At 44.1% G+C, this 17,046-nt stretch overlaps 1 protein-coding gene across 7 annotated transcripts in view; it reads right to left on the bottom strand.

Moving 5' to 3' along the window:
- The window catches only part of immp2l (inner mitochondrial membrane peptidase subunit 2), a 735,610-nt gene that overhangs the window by 696,920 nt on the left and 21,644 nt on the right, over positions 1–17,046 (bottom strand). For all 7 annotated transcript variants that reach the window (XM_070900391.1, XM_070900390.1, XM_070900392.1 and 4 more), the window contains exon 2: positions 10,701–10,838. In XM_070900391.1, coding sequence (XP_070756492.1) covers positions 10,701–10,835 — 135 coding nt within the window. In that variant the 5' untranslated portion in view covers positions 10,836–10,838. The remainder of the gene's footprint in view (positions 1–10,700; positions 10,839–17,046) is intronic.

The following is a 17,046-nucleotide window of genomic DNA, read 5'->3' as shown; positions in this document are numbered from 1 at the left end:
TAAGTATTCCTGGTCAGTTATAGCACAAATCAGCAAAAATTGCTGAACCATCTTTATTTTGCCCAACTGATACAGCCTCGACAACAGGATGAAAATAATCCAATACATCCTTCAAAGCTTTTTAAGTTATTTAAGTGAAAAATTACAGAAAATCTTTCTCAAAAAGGTATTGCAAGGGCTTCAAAAATTACACAAAGATTCACTGATTTTCAAAACTACTAGGTGTATGTTGTAGGGCACTTTCAAAGGCGAAGGCACCTGCAGAATGTATGTCGATATATGTGTAAAATGGCTGCCAGACATAAGATGGCTGCCAGGGATTCCGCAAAGCATTAGGGGTATTCAGCTAACCAAGTTGGCTAACTTTCTGGATAGCTGATAACACTGCAGTTTAGCAGAATGTCTTTAAATCAACAAACCCAGACAGGATGTCCTAGCAGAACAGTGAACAAAGGAATTCCTGAAACTATGTTAAGTTAAGATAAGGCACAGGCAGAACCCAAGGACAGCAGAGATAAGGGGGGTCTGGAAAAATATCACAAGGACATAAATCAGCTCCAGCTAAACATAAGCTGACCATGCAGCCCTTTATGCTTGAGGGTTAATTCTATTGGCCTAAAGAAACCTGTATGTAATCTATAATCGTTACGATTGGATTGTGTCCAGCCGACATAGGTTGAGTAATTATAGTGAACTGTTGTAAAACATTTAAATATCATTGAACTTCTTTGTTCGATGGAGAGAAATGCCTGGATGAACCAGAATAAACCGTTTTGATGTATGGAACCGACCCAGAGTGACGAGTGATTCTTCCAGAAAACATTCGCGTTTACAGTGTAAAACCTCATATTCAAATACAGTAAATTCCTCATGCAATATGTGGTGAGTTATACACAAAGGTCAGAACTGCAGCTTTTATGCTAGGAAGCCACATGGAAAAAAAATGAGGCCTATAAAGTGCAATTGCAGGTTTGAAGGTTACGAAAACCTACCTCAAGGTGAGACCTATAACAGTAACTCTTAAAATAATTCAAATAGAATTGGGGCAAAGAGTGAGGAAAGAGGACAGCATTGGGTCCTATTTGACCTTGAGCCGAGCTTCCGACCCCATATGCACTCCATCACCAAGACGGCCGACTTCCATCTCCGTAACATCACCCATCTCCATCCCCGCCTCAGCTCATCTGCTGCTAAAACCATCAGCCATGCCTTTGTAGACTTGACTATTCCAATGCTCTCCTGTCCGGCCTGTCACCTTGTGCCCTCTGCAAACTTGAGCTCATCCAAAACTCTGCTGCCTGCATCCTAACTCACACCAAATCCTGTTCACCCATCACCCCTGTGCTCGGAGACTCCTGGCTCCTAGTCCAACATAATAAACCGTTTTGATGTATGGAACCAGAGTGACGAATGACGAGTGATTCTTCCAGAAAACATTCGCGCTTACAGTGTAAAACCTCATATTCAAATGCAGTAAAATCCTCACGCTTCGACTTTAATATTCTCATCCATGGCCTCGCCCTTCCCTATCTCTGTAACCTCCTCCAACTCTACAACCCTCCGAGATCTCTGCACTTCTTCAATTTTGGTCTAAGCGCTTTGAGACAGAAGGTGGTTGTGAAAGGTGCTATATAAATGCAAGTCATTCTTTCTTTCTCGGGCATCCCTATTTTAATTGCTACACCATTGGTGGCCGTGCTTTCAACTGTCCAGGCCCGAAGCTCTGGAATTCCCTCCATAAACCTCTCTGCTTATCTCTCCTCCTTTAAGAGGTTCCTTAAAATCTACTTCTTTGACAAAGCTTTTGGTCACCAGTGCTAATATCTCCTTATGTGGCTCAATGTCAAATTTTGTTTTAAAAAAAATCACTCCTGTGAAGTGCCTTGGGATGTTTTACTACGTTAAAAGGTGCTATATAAATGCAAGTTGTTGTTGTTACACAATGAAATGGAAGTCTTTTCACCTCTTGGTCCTGAATTTCAATCCAGTTTAAAACAAAGACGTGAATTGTCTCTCTGTAACGAGTTTAGATAGTCTCAATAAAGTTGGGCCAGTACACAACATAAAACTGCCCATACGTCTGCATTAATTACAGTTTCTGTCATCGAAGCCATGAGGGGTAACTGGTGGTCACAAAGACCTTGGGGGAAAAATTAGATCTCGCCCGCAAAGCAGAAATTAGATCTCGCCAACTGCCGTTAACGGCCGCCATCGCTAACTGAGGTAAATTGGTGTGGGGGAGCATGGTAGTAGGTGGCACAGCGCTAACCTTAGGTGCAACGCCATCTTGGTGGTGTTGCATGAGGGATCTGTGGTGTATGAAATGATACAATGAACTCCATACTGTGAGCCAGTGACTAGGTGTAACCTGGTCAGTTAATGGCTTCCAGAAGTCTAGGTACAAAGGTGAAGTTCAGGTTATATACCGGGCCCTGTATGAGTGTACCTATGACCCTAGGACCTCCAACGGTAGCGCCCCCTGATGGTGGGCCGACCTTATGTACATACATTACAGGATCCAGGATCAATTTGTTGTGCTGGTGCGGTGTTGCTGCTTCCCCAAGCGTCTGTGAGGCTGTGAAACTCGCAATGCATTGTGGGCAGCGAGCATCTCTGACATTTAAAGGGCCATGCACATTGAAGCAAAGGAAATCAAATGCACTGATTCAATACATTTTTTAGCCCTTTCTGTCTTTTAACAAATAACTAATATTTAAAATAAGTTCCAAATGTCAATATTCAGCACTTAAAGCTGAATGACCTTCCTAAACACAGCAAATGGGAAAACTGTCTCGGCACTACCACAAATGGCTCAGTAAACCAAGGAAGGGACACAGTCTCGCACGCAGCACCCCAGCTTTGTGCAGGGGGGCAATACTGCAAGACTGGCCCTCTACCCACAGGGGCCAGGAAACCCTCCAGAAAGAACAATGTGGAAGTGCATTAGCAAGGCCATCACTGCCAGCAGTGTCACCCTCAGCTCCAGTGCCCAAAGATGATTCATGACCTCAGACCACTGGTCAAGATCAGTTGAATGCATCTTCAAACGATGTCACCTACCAACTGAGTCACTTGCCTCACACACTGCTCAATGCAGGACCCCCAATCACTCACCTACCAACAATCTACACCAATGACGAGGCACATCTCCCATTTCTAGCATCACCTCACTCCCCTGGAGGAGACAGTGCAGGCCATTCTTGGTAGGGTCATGGCTAAACCCTTGGCCAGCGGCGGGACTGAAAGGATACAAGATGCTGGTATCCTTGTGCATTATTACAACTGTGACTACACTTCAAAAGTACTTAATTGCGACGTCCGGTGGCGTGAGAGGTGCTATATAAATGCAAGCCTTTCTTTTCTTTCTTTTTCTGGCATGCACCTCTAGACTTTCCGACCCTCCCGTCAACACAACTCCACCCTTGTGCCTTCCTCATTTCACACATCCAAGAAATGCATCCTGCCCAGCCAGTGGGACCGCAGGTGGATGATTCCATCCCGGATATGCCAGCCACAAAGGGGCTGTCTGGGATGCACTCTTCCACCTCTTCTACGTCTTCCCTCTGTAAGCGGATGCTATAAAAATGAAAGGACAGCATAAAATATTGCAAATACTCAGTTGGTCAGGCAGCATGTCGACCTGAGATGTGAACTCTACGGATGTTGCGTGACTTGCTGAGTATTTACAACATGTCTGTCTTCTCTAGGCGTTCACTTACCATCCGAGCCCTTGCAAGTTTCCAGCACTCCAAAAACACCTAAAAAAAACTTTGTACATCTATTGCAGCAACTCACAACTTCAATAAAATCCAAAAAACCAAAAAATCAAACCCTTCCATTTAAACTTACCCGATTGATGTGTGTACCCCTTTAACAGCTGCAGATATCGGCCCCATCAGCGTCTGTCAGCTTGTTTGCACACCCGGTTAACCTGGCGTGCTTAGGACCCAGCAATGACTTGAGGGCTGGAGTCGAAGTTCGTGTAGGTGACATTAAATCAGCGATGCACGTCGACTGATGTCACCACGCTGCCATTTTTTTTTCAAGGCACTGCCGGTAAAAAGGGGCTGACCAATATGGCCACCGCCGCCACCAGCTCACGCAAGAGTGGCAGCCGCCATTTTTTCATGCATCGCTGGGCTACCAGGTAGCGATAAGGACATCAGTTTCTTGCCCCTTGTCTTCTACATTTGAGATCAACAGATATTGTTCAAGAAAAGTGGAGAATGATTTGTACTGCACCTAACTTGACCTCTAATACAAGATGAAGCCTTCCTGTGTGAATGGGTAGACCATTAATTCTCCTGGACCTTAATTCTTCACTTTAATTAGGATAATTTTAATTCTTTCCAACTGCTTTATGTAGGTTGTAATTTGTTTTCATTATTAAATCAAGGAAAAGCCAATATGGTTGGGTTTTAATCTACTTAAAGAGGCACTCTTTTATTTCGAGTCATAGTAGGCATCCTAATGAGCTTTTTAAAAAAAATTGAAATGCCAAGGCAAAGAGCCAAAGTCTAGAATGCAGGAAATGACCAACGTTGAAAACAATAAATAAAATGTGAAACATTCGGTGATGCCAAGCTTGAGTTCTAAAGTCTGAAAAGTTAGAGTAGCAGATTGTGCAATGAGTTTTGATTTTACCAGTGAGGATATAGGGTGAGGAGCACCAACCATATGATGGTAAGTAGAACTGAGTGACAATGGGTGAGAGAGAGCGAAAAAAAAACATAACATTGGTCTGTCCTATCAGGAGCCCGACAACGAAAGTTCTTGGTTTGGCATTTTCCTGTGATTGACAGTTACATTTACGTTTGAACAATATTTATTGATCTTTATCCCAGTTTAGTCTTCAAAGAGTGGGTATAAATGGGTTCACCAGGCAGTTGAGCAATCTGAGGTTACTGGAAATACTGTGATTAACTGACTTCACATTTAAGCTTTTCATCACAGATGTGTGCTTGAAGTTTAGCACGAATTTATAGCCTGAAATAGACAGTCTGTCAGAATGTTCTTTGTCCAGTCAGTGAGACCACGAAAGTGCAAGTGAACTTATTAAGATCATCCCAAGTTTATGGTTAGAATCTATTAGCTACTCTTTTCTCAAACCCATTCTTTGCCCGTATATCCTTTTTCAATTTCCGCCTGCACGCTCTGTATTCTGCCTGGTTTTCTATTGTATTATGTACCGAACATTTCTCATACACCTCCTTTTCCTGTTTTATTTTAACCTCGGTTTCCTTTATCATCCTGAGAGCTCTACCTTTGGGTGCCCCTTCCTTCCTCCTTATGGGAATATGCTTGGTTTGTACCCGAAGTATCTCCACCTTGAAAGCCTGCCATTTGCTTAATAACCGATCTCCCAGCCAACCTTTGTTTCCAGTCCACCTGTGCTAGATTCCTTTTCAAATCATTTAAATTGGCTCTCTTCCAGTTGATTATTTTCATTGTTGATTTTTCTTTGTCCCTTTCCTTAACTACTTTAAACCTGATTATATTATGATCACTATTACCCAGATGTTCTCCCACTGTAACACACTCCACTTGCCCTACTTCATTCCGCAGAACTACATCCAGCACTGCTTCCTTCCTCGTTGGGCTAGAAAGATACTGATTAAGGAAGTTCTCCTGCACACATTTTAGGAATTTTTCTCCCTCCTTGCTCTTTATTTGTTTTTTTCCCCCAGTCTATATTAGGGTAATTTCTGCATTCCAACATCGTGCTAGTCAGCTTTGTTTTTTTTCTCCATCTAATTCCTGCTCTTTCTACGCTATTATTTTTTCCACTGCTGTTTCTCCCTCCTGGTTTTCTATGTACCTTGTCTCTCCTCCCTTCTACTGGTGTACCCCCACCCACCCCCGCTAAATTAGTTTAAACCCTCCCCCACAGCATTAGTTAACCTCCCCGCGAAGACATTGGTCCCAGCCCTATTCAGATGCAAACCGTCTCAATGCCCCAGAAATCTGAAGCCCACCCTCCTGCACCATCTACCTGTTTGTGTACTCACTAGCAGGTGACACTCAGCCACAGCACACAGCAATATCAGGTATTTGGTACATTAAGTTTATCTGCTCAGAGCCAGGTTGTGTGATCAAATTTACACCATATAGTACTGTTTACTTATCCTAAGGTGCAGAAAAACAGAACTGATCAGGACAAAGTTCCAATGACTTTAAAAGGAGTAAGGGCTTGTGGAAACACTGGGCAGAAGAAAATATATCTAATGAGAGCCTAAATCCCAACAAAGGCTTCACAGCACCAACAGTGATAAAACATGTTACATGTTTACACTATTACACTATTACATTAGAAAAAACATTAATAAATGGGTGGGGCACAAAGAGAGGATACATGGAATATTGTGATTAATTAAAGAGTAACTCAGCAACTATCCTCCATTTATATACGTTCATTTTGCAAACTAAACATTTTTTGTCATATTTCCACAAATGAAGACATAACTAAGCAATAGGGAATACATTCCTATTGGTGTCTCGGTTCCCACAACTGAAACTCAAGTGCTCCTAGATGGAAGAAAAAATTCTTATTCATTCCTGCGATGTGGGCATCGCTAGCAAGGCCAGCATTTATTGCCCATCGCTACTGCCCTGAGAAGGTGGTCGTGAGCCATCTCTTGAACTGCTGCAGTCCGTGTGACAAAGGTGCTCCCATAGTGCTATTAGGGAGGAAGTTTCAGGATTTTAACCCAGTGATGATGAAGGAACGGCGATATATTTCCAAGTCAGAATCATGTGTAACTTGCAGGGGAAGTTACAGGTGATGGTGTTCCCATGGACGTTCTGTCCTTGTCCTTTTCGGTGGTAGATATGGCGAGTTTGGGAGGTGCTGCCGAAGAAGCATTGGCGAGTTGCTGCAGTGCATCTTGTAAATGGTGCGCCGGTGATGGAGGGAGTGAATGTTTCAGGTGGTGGATGGGTTGCCAATCAAGCGAGGTACTTTGTCCTGGGTGGTGTTGCGCTTCTCGAGTGTTGTTAGACTGTTTCATTAACTGAGGAGTTGCGAATGGAACTGAACACTGCAATCATCAGTGAACATCCCCACTTCTGACCTTATGATGGAGGGAAGGTCACTGATGAAGCAGCTGAAGATGGTTGGGCCCAGGACACTGCCCTAAGGGACTTCTGCAGCAATGTCCTGCGGCTGAGATGATTGACCTCCAACAACCACAACCATCTTCCTTTGTGCTAGGTATGACCCCAGCCAGTGGAGTGTTTTCCCCCTGATTCCCATTGACTTCAGTTTTACTAGGGCTCCTTGATGCCACACTCGGAAAAATGCTGTCTTGATGTCAAGGGAAGTCACTCTCACCTCGCCTCTGGAATTCAACTCTTTTGTCCATTTTTGGACCAAGGCTGTAATGAGGTCTGCAGCCACGTGGTCCTGGCGGAACCAAACTGGCCATCAGTGAGCAGGTTATTGATGAGTAAGTGCCACTTGACAGCATTGTCAACGACACCTTCCATCACTTTGCTGATGATTGAGAGTAGACTGACGGGGCAGTAATTGGCCGGATTGGATTTGTCCTGCTTTTTGTTTTCCACATTCTCGGGTAGATGCCAGAGTTGTAGCTGTACTGGAATAGCTTGGCTAGAGGCACGGATAATTCTGGAGCACAAGTCTTCAGTGCGACAGCCAGGATGTTGTCAGGGCCCATAGCCTTTGCTGTATTGAGTGTGCTCACCCGTTTCTTAATATCAAGTGAAGTGAATCGAAATGGCTGAAAACTGGCTTGTGTGATGGTGGGGGCCTCAGGAGAAGGCCCATATGGATCATCCATTCGGCACACCTGGCTGAAGATGGTTGCAAAAGCTTCAGCCTTGTCTTTTGCACTCACGTGTTGGGCTCCGCCATCATTGAGGATGGGGATATTCATTAAGCCTCGTCCTTCCGTTAGTTATTTAACTGTCCAACACCATCCACGACTGGATGTGGCAGGACTGCAGAGCTTTGATCTGATCCGTTGACTGTGGGATCACTTAGCTCTGTCTATAGCATGCTGCTTCCACGGTTTCCATTTCACCGCCTATTTCCACCTGTAACATTGCCAACTTCCGTTCCTGCCTCAGCTCTTTTACTGCTGAAACCGTGATCTATAATCTTTGTTACCTCTAGACTTGACTACTCTAATGCATTCCTGCCTGGCCTTCCACATTTAAACTTTGGATGACCACTACGTAAACTTGAGGTCATCCAAAACTCGGCAGCCCACGTCCTAACTCGCACCAAGTGCCGATCACCCATCGCCCCTGTGCTTGCTGACCTACATTGGCTCTTGGTTAAGCAACACCTCGATTTCAAAATTCTCATCCTTGTTTGCAAATCCCTCCATGGCCTCGCCCCTCCCTATGTCTGTAATCTCTTTCAGCCTCACAAACCCACGAGATGTCTGCGCTCCTTAAATTCTGCCCTCGAGCATCCCTGATTATAACTGCTCAACCATCGGTGGCCGTACCTTCAGCTGCTTGGGCCCTAAGCTCTGGAACTCCCTCCCTAAATCTCTCGGCCTCTCTTTCCTCCTTTTAGATGCTCCTTAAAACCTACCTCTTTAACCAAGCTTTATTTTCTTTTTATGTGGTTCGGTGTCAAATTTATCTGTTTTGTGTTATAGCACTGCTGTGAAGTGCCTTGGGGCATTTTATTACATTAAAGGCGCTATATAAATAAAAGTTGTTGCTGTTGTTGTTTAGCATACATGTAGTCCTGTGTTGCAGCTTTCCCAGGTGGGTGCCTCATTTTTAGGTACGCCTGCTGCTGGCATGCTCTTCTACACTCTTCATTGAACCAGGGTTGGTCAGCTGGCTTGATGGTAATGGTACAGTGAGGGATATACTAGGCCATGAGCTCAGAGATGGTGGTGGAATGCAATTCTGTTGCTGCTGATGGCACCCAGCGTCTCATAGATGCCCAGTTTTGTGCTACTAGATCTGTTCTGAATCTATCCTATTTAGCACAGTAACACGATGGATGGTGTCCTCAGCGTGAAGAGGGAGTTCATCTCCACAAGCACTGTGCGGAGGTCACTGCTACCAATGCTGTCATGGACAGGTGCATCAGCAAACAGATAGATTGACGAGGATGAGGTCAAATAGGTTTTCCCCCTCGTGCTGGTTCTCTCACTACCTGCTGCAGGCCGAGTCTGACAGCAAAGTCCTTCAGGACTCGGCCAGCTCGGACAGTAGTGGTGCTACCGAGCCACTCTTGGTGATGGATATTCAAGTCTCCCACCCAGTGTACATTCTGTGCCCGTGCTACCCTCAGTGTTTCTTCCAAGTGGTGATCAACATGGTGGAGTACTGACTCATCAGCTGAGGGAGGGCAGTAAATGGCTATCAGCACGAGGTTTCCTTGCCTATGCTTGACCTGAAGCCATGATACTTCAAGTGGTCACTCCCAACTATATACCACCGTGCCGTCACCTCAGGGATGGTAATGGTGGTATCTGGGACATTGGCTGAATGGTATGATTATGTCAGGCTTGACTAGTCTGTGGCGCAGCTCTCAAATTTTGGCACACATCCCCAGATGTTAGCAAGGAGGACATTGCAGGGTTGACTGGGTTGGGTGTACCATAAGAAACATAGAAAATAGGTACAGGAGTAGGCCATTCGGCCCTTCGAGCCTGCACCGCCATTCAATGAGTTCATGGCTGAACATGCAACTTCAGTACCCCATTCCTGCTTTCTCACCATACCCCTTGATCCCCCTAGTAGTAAGGACCACATCTAACTCCTTTTTGAATATATTTAGTGAATTGGCCTCAACAACTTCCTGTGGTAGAGAATTCCACAGGTTCACCACTCTCTGGGTGATGAAGTTTCTCCTCATCTCAGTCCTAAATGGCTTACCCCTTATCCTTAGACTGTGACCCCTGGTTCTGGACTTCCCAAACATTGGGAACATTCTTCCTGCATCTAACCTATCTAAACCCGTCAGAATTTTAAACGTTTCTATGAGATCCCCTCTCATTCTTCTGAACTCCAGTGAATACAAGCCCAGTTGATCCAGTCTTTCTTGATATGTCAGTCCCGCCATCCTGGGAATCAGTCTGGTGACCTTCGCTGCACTCCCTCATTGTCGTGTCAAGGTCGATGCCGGGTGGTTCATCCAGTTTTATTCTTATTGCTTTTCGTCGTGGTTTGTTACAACTGAGTGGCTTGCTAGGCCATTTCAGAGGGCAGTTAAGAGTCAACCACAGTGCTGTGGGTCTAGAGTCACATATAGGCCAGACCAGATAAGGACAGCAGATTTCCTTCCCTAAAGGACATTAGTTTTTACGACAATCCATTACTGATACTAACTTTTTATTCCAGATTTATTTAATTAAATGAATTTAAATTCCCCAGCTGCCATGATGGGATTTGAATTCATGTTTCTGGATCATTAGTCCAGGCCACTGGATTACTAGTCCAATAACATAACCAGTATGCTACCGTTCCCTTCAGTTTGCAGTCGTCAGTTTCCAAAAGTGATAGAAGTTATGTTACAGCACACCCTTTGCTTTCAAGCATTGAACTTTTGCACATGCAGCACACGGAGAATGCGATCCACGTCAAACAGCTTCATCTTATCAGAATGGCAGTGAAATGATCAGTAGTTATACAGAAGCAAATATGCTAAATGTCATTGTTTAGTCACAGCTTGCCTGTTCTTGTTGCATAACAAAATTTGTGTACTGTACCTGCATTGAAGCACCCTCCACTCTTGCAATGTATGCCACACGATCCAGAAATGTCACAGTAACTGGAACAGCGACAAAGAAACCACTAACAAAGGCCTTGAGGTACCGCTTGCCAAAACTACTTGCACGTGCCATTATCTGACAAAACAAAATTACAATGCAAGTTGTCAGTAAAGTCACATGAAACTTCTGCTCAGTGCTAGTCATGACAGTGATGCAACAATCTGCATTACATTTTTTTTTATTTGTTCTTGAAATGTGGGCGTGGCTGGCAAGGCCAACATTTATTGCCCATTCCTAATTGCCTTTGAGAAGGTGGTGGTGACCTGCCTCCTTGAGCCGCTGCAGTCCATGTGGTGACAATACAAGCAGTCTTATATTATAACGGTGTGGAGAAATAGGAGTGGAAGTGAAGGCGCGACATGACAAAGTAAAAAGCACCATAAGCATTTGAAATAATTTATTGCCACTCCCAGGTTATGACAGTGAACACTAAGTGTTGTTCTCAGTATGAAAAATCACATTTCTTCCTAGCCACAAACCCCCTCACCCACCCCCGCCATGATCCCAGGCGAGCGCCGCTCCCATGCTTCCACACCCCAGACACCCTCCCACCATGTCTAACACACCACTCCCAGTACACACAACTTCCTTCCTGGACACCCAACAGCCCCTCCCATCCGCTCCCCCATCAGTATTCTGAAACCACTGGATCGCCCTTGCAACATTACTAAAACCACATTATCCCCTGCCTCATCAGCATTTCTACCTGAAACCTGGAGTATCTTCCTTGCTATCGTTGAGACTTTAAAAAAGTGATTGGGCCTGAATTTGCGGTCGGAGGCTTCCCGCGGGCGAACACCTCCAAACCGCAAGAAAAGTACGAACCTACCTGATGGTCCCAGAGGTTCGTAGACTCAAACTCCTGGGCCTCTACATATACGCATACGTATCCTGGAGCGCATGCGGTTCAGAAGCACATCCTGGATCACATGGGCCAGGCCAACCAATGAAAAAGGGGGTCCCCAATATGCTTATGGGGATTCCATTTACGTACGGAATCTCCATAAGCATGAATAGGAATCCCCTAAAAAACACAATTACACACCAGTTAAATAATAATAAATTATATATTCAAAATTAATTAAACTACAATTAAATTAACGTTTTATGTTTAAATAATTTTTCTTTTAATTTAATATTTATTTAAACTCTTACGCTGGTAAACAAAGGCCCTACGCCTGCTTTTACCGGCTGTAAGAGTTTTACAGCATTTTCTGGGCAAACAATCCAACTCTATGCCAGCGAATGTCCATTTCCTGGGGATGCGGTGCATTGGTCAAGCTAAAACTTGACAGATCACAAGTTCCGGGTTTTCGTGCATGCAGAAACCTGAAACCTGCGGGGCAGTTATGGTCGCGTACTCACCACATATGCGGTCCTCGGCCCCGGAAAATCCAGGCCTTAAAAAAAATGATTTATATTTTATATATATTTTATATATATATATACATACATATATATATTTATATATATTATATATATAATATATATGTATATAATATATACAGAAAATAAAAGCAACCCCAAAAGGGGTACTGTGGAACAGCAGTCACTATATTTTGCCAGTCTGAGAACTTTTCCTTGCTCCTTCAAGCTTCATCCCATCCAATGAGCAAAAGGTTCCTTTGCTTTCTACCCTACAACAACCTCTTTATTAGGTTACATTCCCCTTCATGCTGTCTTCAATTATCTTTGTCTGCGATACCTTATCACTTTTATAATCTGCAGGCACTGCATTTCCTTTATCTATCCTATAATCACATAATTTTACAGCACAGGCAGCCATTTGGCCCAGTTTGCCTACCCCAGCTCGTTGAATTAACTATTATCCCAATTTGCCTCATTTTATTGCTTTTTCTCATAATCTTTTAAATCTTTCTCTTTAAAATATTTATACACTTTCCTTTTTAAAAGCTATTTAAGGTTTTGTTTCTGGGAAATTATTTTGTGTCCAGCTCCCTTATTGCATCGGACCATCCGAGTTACCTCCCTGACTGCTAGAAAACAGACCTTCCCCATTACTCACAAGTCCCAGGACTTCTTCTCTGGTGCTGCCTTCTCCTAATTGCAAAACCCCAGACGGCACCCATCTCCCACGCTACAACGCTATGACTTTCTCTACTCCCATAATCCTAAACAGCTGGGACCTACCTTCAACCAAATGCATCTTGACTACCATTTTGTTTGTATCCTGTGCTACAAAAGACAATAATGGGCTGGAAATTGATCAAAAACTGCCACCACCGGTTTGCTGCCCAAAAAACCACTATGACTCCGCTATTAAGAACGGCAGAAAATTCATGAAAAAAATGGGAAAAAAATCCGCCCGCCGGGAAAAACTGCCGTCGTACGAGGATTTGCTGCAGAAAACGCGATCCTCGTCAACTTTAGTCCGAGGTCAATTACTGCTGCGAGTTGGGCCTAGGTAGGGGGGCAAAACACAAAAAATACTTTTCCAAAAAACAAAAAATAAAACAAAATTGCAAAACATTTATAAGACTCTCTTCTACTGAATCATTGCAAAAGAATTTTTTTCAAACTTTAACTTAGCTTTTTTGCAGGGTTTCATACCTACCACCATTCCAAGGGCTGCTCCAACTGGTTTTTCCACCAGCGTTTTTTTTCCCATCTACGGGTCACCGCTGTGACTAAACTCGGGCGGAAGCAGTTTTTTGTGTGTTGCATGCCGGCGGTCCGCTGTCCAGCGGTATTTCAAAACCGCCGGTGGAACACTTCCATGAATTTCCCACCGGGCGGTTTTCCACCCAAAAGAAGAAATACCACCGGAAAACGTGGCGGAAGGCTGATGAAATTCCAGCCCTTAAGTACATATTTAAAGAACTATATGTTCCAGCATAAAGCAAGCAACTTAGACAGGTAACTAGTTATATGCAAAGGTCTGTCAGACTTCAAATGTCAGACTGTTATACCTACAAACTCCTACCAACATTCTTTAAAAAGAATTTTGAAAAATTAGTTATTTTGTGTTGATTTTATCCAACTTTGCAGAATAGCCAAGAATTTACAAGCACCTGCCAGGTTACAGAAAAACTTACCTTGGAGTAGAAAATATCCTCTAACTAGGGCTGACAACTCTGCCTGGATGTATGAAGGTTTTATTACATGACCTCACTCCTCCAACTGTCCCACCCAAACAGCCTTACTTTCCATCTCCAATATTTTTATTTCCTTTGGGATTTATGTTTCAATCTAATTTAAATAGATGCCAACTGTAAAATTTTGAGATTAAATGAGATTGGTCTTTCTTAACCCAGCTCTCCATGGGTGTATATATACACACAATACAAGCTTGCCCAAAATTGAGTACATGAATGCTTAATGCAGTTACCAACTCTGGTTGTATGTATTTCTGAAGAGTTCATCGCATGACCTCCAACCACCCTGCCCAATCAAACAGCCTTTTATTCCTCATCTCCAATATTTTTAGAACTAATAAACAAAAAGACTCATCAGGGGAGAGCAGCAGCAGCCAAGTTCATGGCACCGTGGCTGGCTCTGCTGCACAGGAGGGCAGGAAAAAGAGTGGGAGAGCTATACTGATAGGGGGTTCAATTGTAAGGTCAACAGATAGGCGTTTCTGCGGCCGCAACCGAGACTCCAGGATGGCATGTTGCCTCCCTGGTGCAAGGGTCAAGGATGTCTCGGAGCGAGTGCAGGACATTCTGAAAAGGGAGGGTGAACAGCCAGTTGTGGTGCATATAGGTACCAACGATATAGGTAAAAAAAACAGGATGAGGTCCTACGAGACGAATTTAGGGAGCGAGGAGTTAAATTGAAAAGTAGGACCTCAAAAGTAGTAATCTCAGGATTGCTATCAGTGCCACGTGCTAGTCAGAGTAGGAATTGCAAGATAGCTCAGATGAATGTGTGGCTTGAGCAGTGGTGCAGAAGGGAGGGATTCAAATTCCTGGGGCATTGGAACCGGTTCTGGGGGAGGTGGGACCAGTACAAACCAGATGGTCTGCACCTGGGCAGGACCGGAACAAATGTCCTAGGGGGGGGGAGTGTTTGCTAGTGCTGTTGGGGAGGAGTTAAACTAATATGGCAGGGGGATGGAAACCTATGCAGGGAGACAGAGGGAAATAAAATGGAGTCAGAGGCAAAAGATAGAAAGGAGAATAGTCAAAGTGGAGTGCAGAGAAACCCAAGGCAAAAAACAAAAAGGGCCACATTACAACAAAATTCTAAAGGGGCAGAGTGTGTTAAAAAGACAAGCCTGAAGGCTCTGTGCCTCAATGCGAGGAGTATTCGGAATAAGGTGGACGAATTAACTGCGCAGATAGCGGGTATGATGTAATTGGCATCACGGAGACATGGCTCCAGGGTGACCAAGGCTGAGAACTCAACATCCAGGGGTATTCAGCATTTAGAAAGGATAGACAGAAAGGAAAAGGAGGCGGGGTGGCGTTGCTGGTTAAAGAGGAAATTAATGCAATAGTAAGGAGGGACATTAGCCTGGATGATATGGAATCGGTATGGGTGGAACTGCGGAATTCCAAAGGGCAGAAAACGCTAGTGGAAGTTGTGTACAGACCACCAAACAGTAATAGTGAGGTTGGGGACAGCATCGAACAAGAAATAAGGGATGTGTGCAATAAAGGTACAGCAGTTATCATGGGCGACTTTAACCTACATATTGATTGGGCGAACCAAACTGGTAGCAATGCGGTGGAGGAGGATTTCCTGGAGTGGACTAGGGATGGTTTTCTAGATCAATATGTCGAGGAACCAACGAGAGAGCTGGCCATCCTAGACTGGGTGATGTGTAATGAGAAAGGACTAATTAGCAATCTTGTTGTGCGAGGCCGCTTGGGGGAAGAGTGACCATAATATGGTAGAATTCTTTATTAAGATGGAGAGTGACACAGTTAATTCGGAAACTAGGGTCCTGAACTTAAGGAAAGGTAACTTCGACGGTATGAGGCGTGAACTGGCTAGAATAGACTGGCAAAGACGGTGGATAAGCAATGGCAAACATTTAAAGATCACATGGATGAACTTCAGCAATTGTACATCCCTGTCTGGAGTAAAAAATAAAACGGGGAAGGTGCTTCAACCATGGCTAACAAGGGAAATTAAGGATAGTGTTAAAGCCAAGGAAGAGGCATATAATTTGGCTAGAAAAAGCAACAAACCTGAGGACTGGGAGAAATTTAGAATTCAAGAGAGGAAGACTAAGGGTTTAATTAAGAGGGGGAAAATAGAGTACGAGAGAAAGTTTGCAGGGAACATTAAAAACTGACTGCAAAAGTTTCCATAAATATGTGAAGACAAACGTAGGTCTCTTGCAGTCGGATTCAGGTGAATTTATAATGGGGAACAAAGAAAAGGCAGACCAATTGAACAAATACTCCGGTTCTGTCTTCACGAAGGAAGACACAAATAACCTTCCAAATGTACTAGGGGACAGTAGGTCGAGTGAGAAAGAGGAACTGAAGGATATCCTTATTAGGCGGGAAATTGTGTTAGGGAAATTGATGAGATTGAAGGCCGATAAATCCCCGGGGCCTGATAGTCTGCATCCCAGAGTATTTAAGGAAGTGGCCCTAGAAATAGTGGATGCATTGGTGATCATTTTCCAACAGTCTATCGACTCTGGATCAGTTCCTATGGACTGGAGGGTAGCTAATGTAACACCACTTTTTAAAAAAGGAGGGAGAGAGAAAACGGGTAATTATAGATCGGTTAGCCTGACATCAGTAGTGGGGAAAATGTTGGAATCAATCATTAAGGATGAAATAGCAGCGCATTTGGAAAGCAGTGACAGGATCGGACCAAGTCAGCATGGATTTATGAAAGGGAAATCATGCTTGACGAATCTTCTGGAATTTTTTGAGGATGTAACTAGCAGAGTGGACAAGGGAGAACCAGTGGATGTGGTGTATTTGGACTTTCAAAAGGCTTTTGACAAGGTCCCGCACAAGAGATTGGTGTGCAAAATCAAAGTGCATGGTATTGGGGGTAATGTACTGGCGTGGATAGAGAACTGGTTGGCAGACAGGAAGCAGAGAGTCGGGATAAACGGGTCCTTTTCAGAATGGCAGGCAGTGACTAGTGGAGTGCCGCATGGCTCAGTGCTGGGACCCCAGTTCTTTACAATATACATTAACGATTTAGATGAAGGAATTGAGTGCAATATCTCCAAGTTTGCGGATGACACAAAACTGGGTGGCGGTGTGAGCTGTGAGGAGGATGCTAAGAGGCTGCAGGATGACTTGGACAGGTTAGGTGAGTGGGCAAATGCATGGCAGATGCAGTATAA

The sequence above is a fragment of the Pristiophorus japonicus genome, chromosome 15, assembly GCF_044704955.1.
Source record: "Pristiophorus japonicus isolate sPriJap1 chromosome 15, sPriJap1.hap1, whole genome shotgun sequence".
In the NCBI taxonomy this organism is placed as follows: Eukaryota; Metazoa; Chordata; class Chondrichthyes; family Pristiophoridae; genus Pristiophorus; species Pristiophorus japonicus.
Note: the sequence above shows the minus strand (reverse complement) of the source record. Positions and strands in the feature narration are given on the sequence as shown.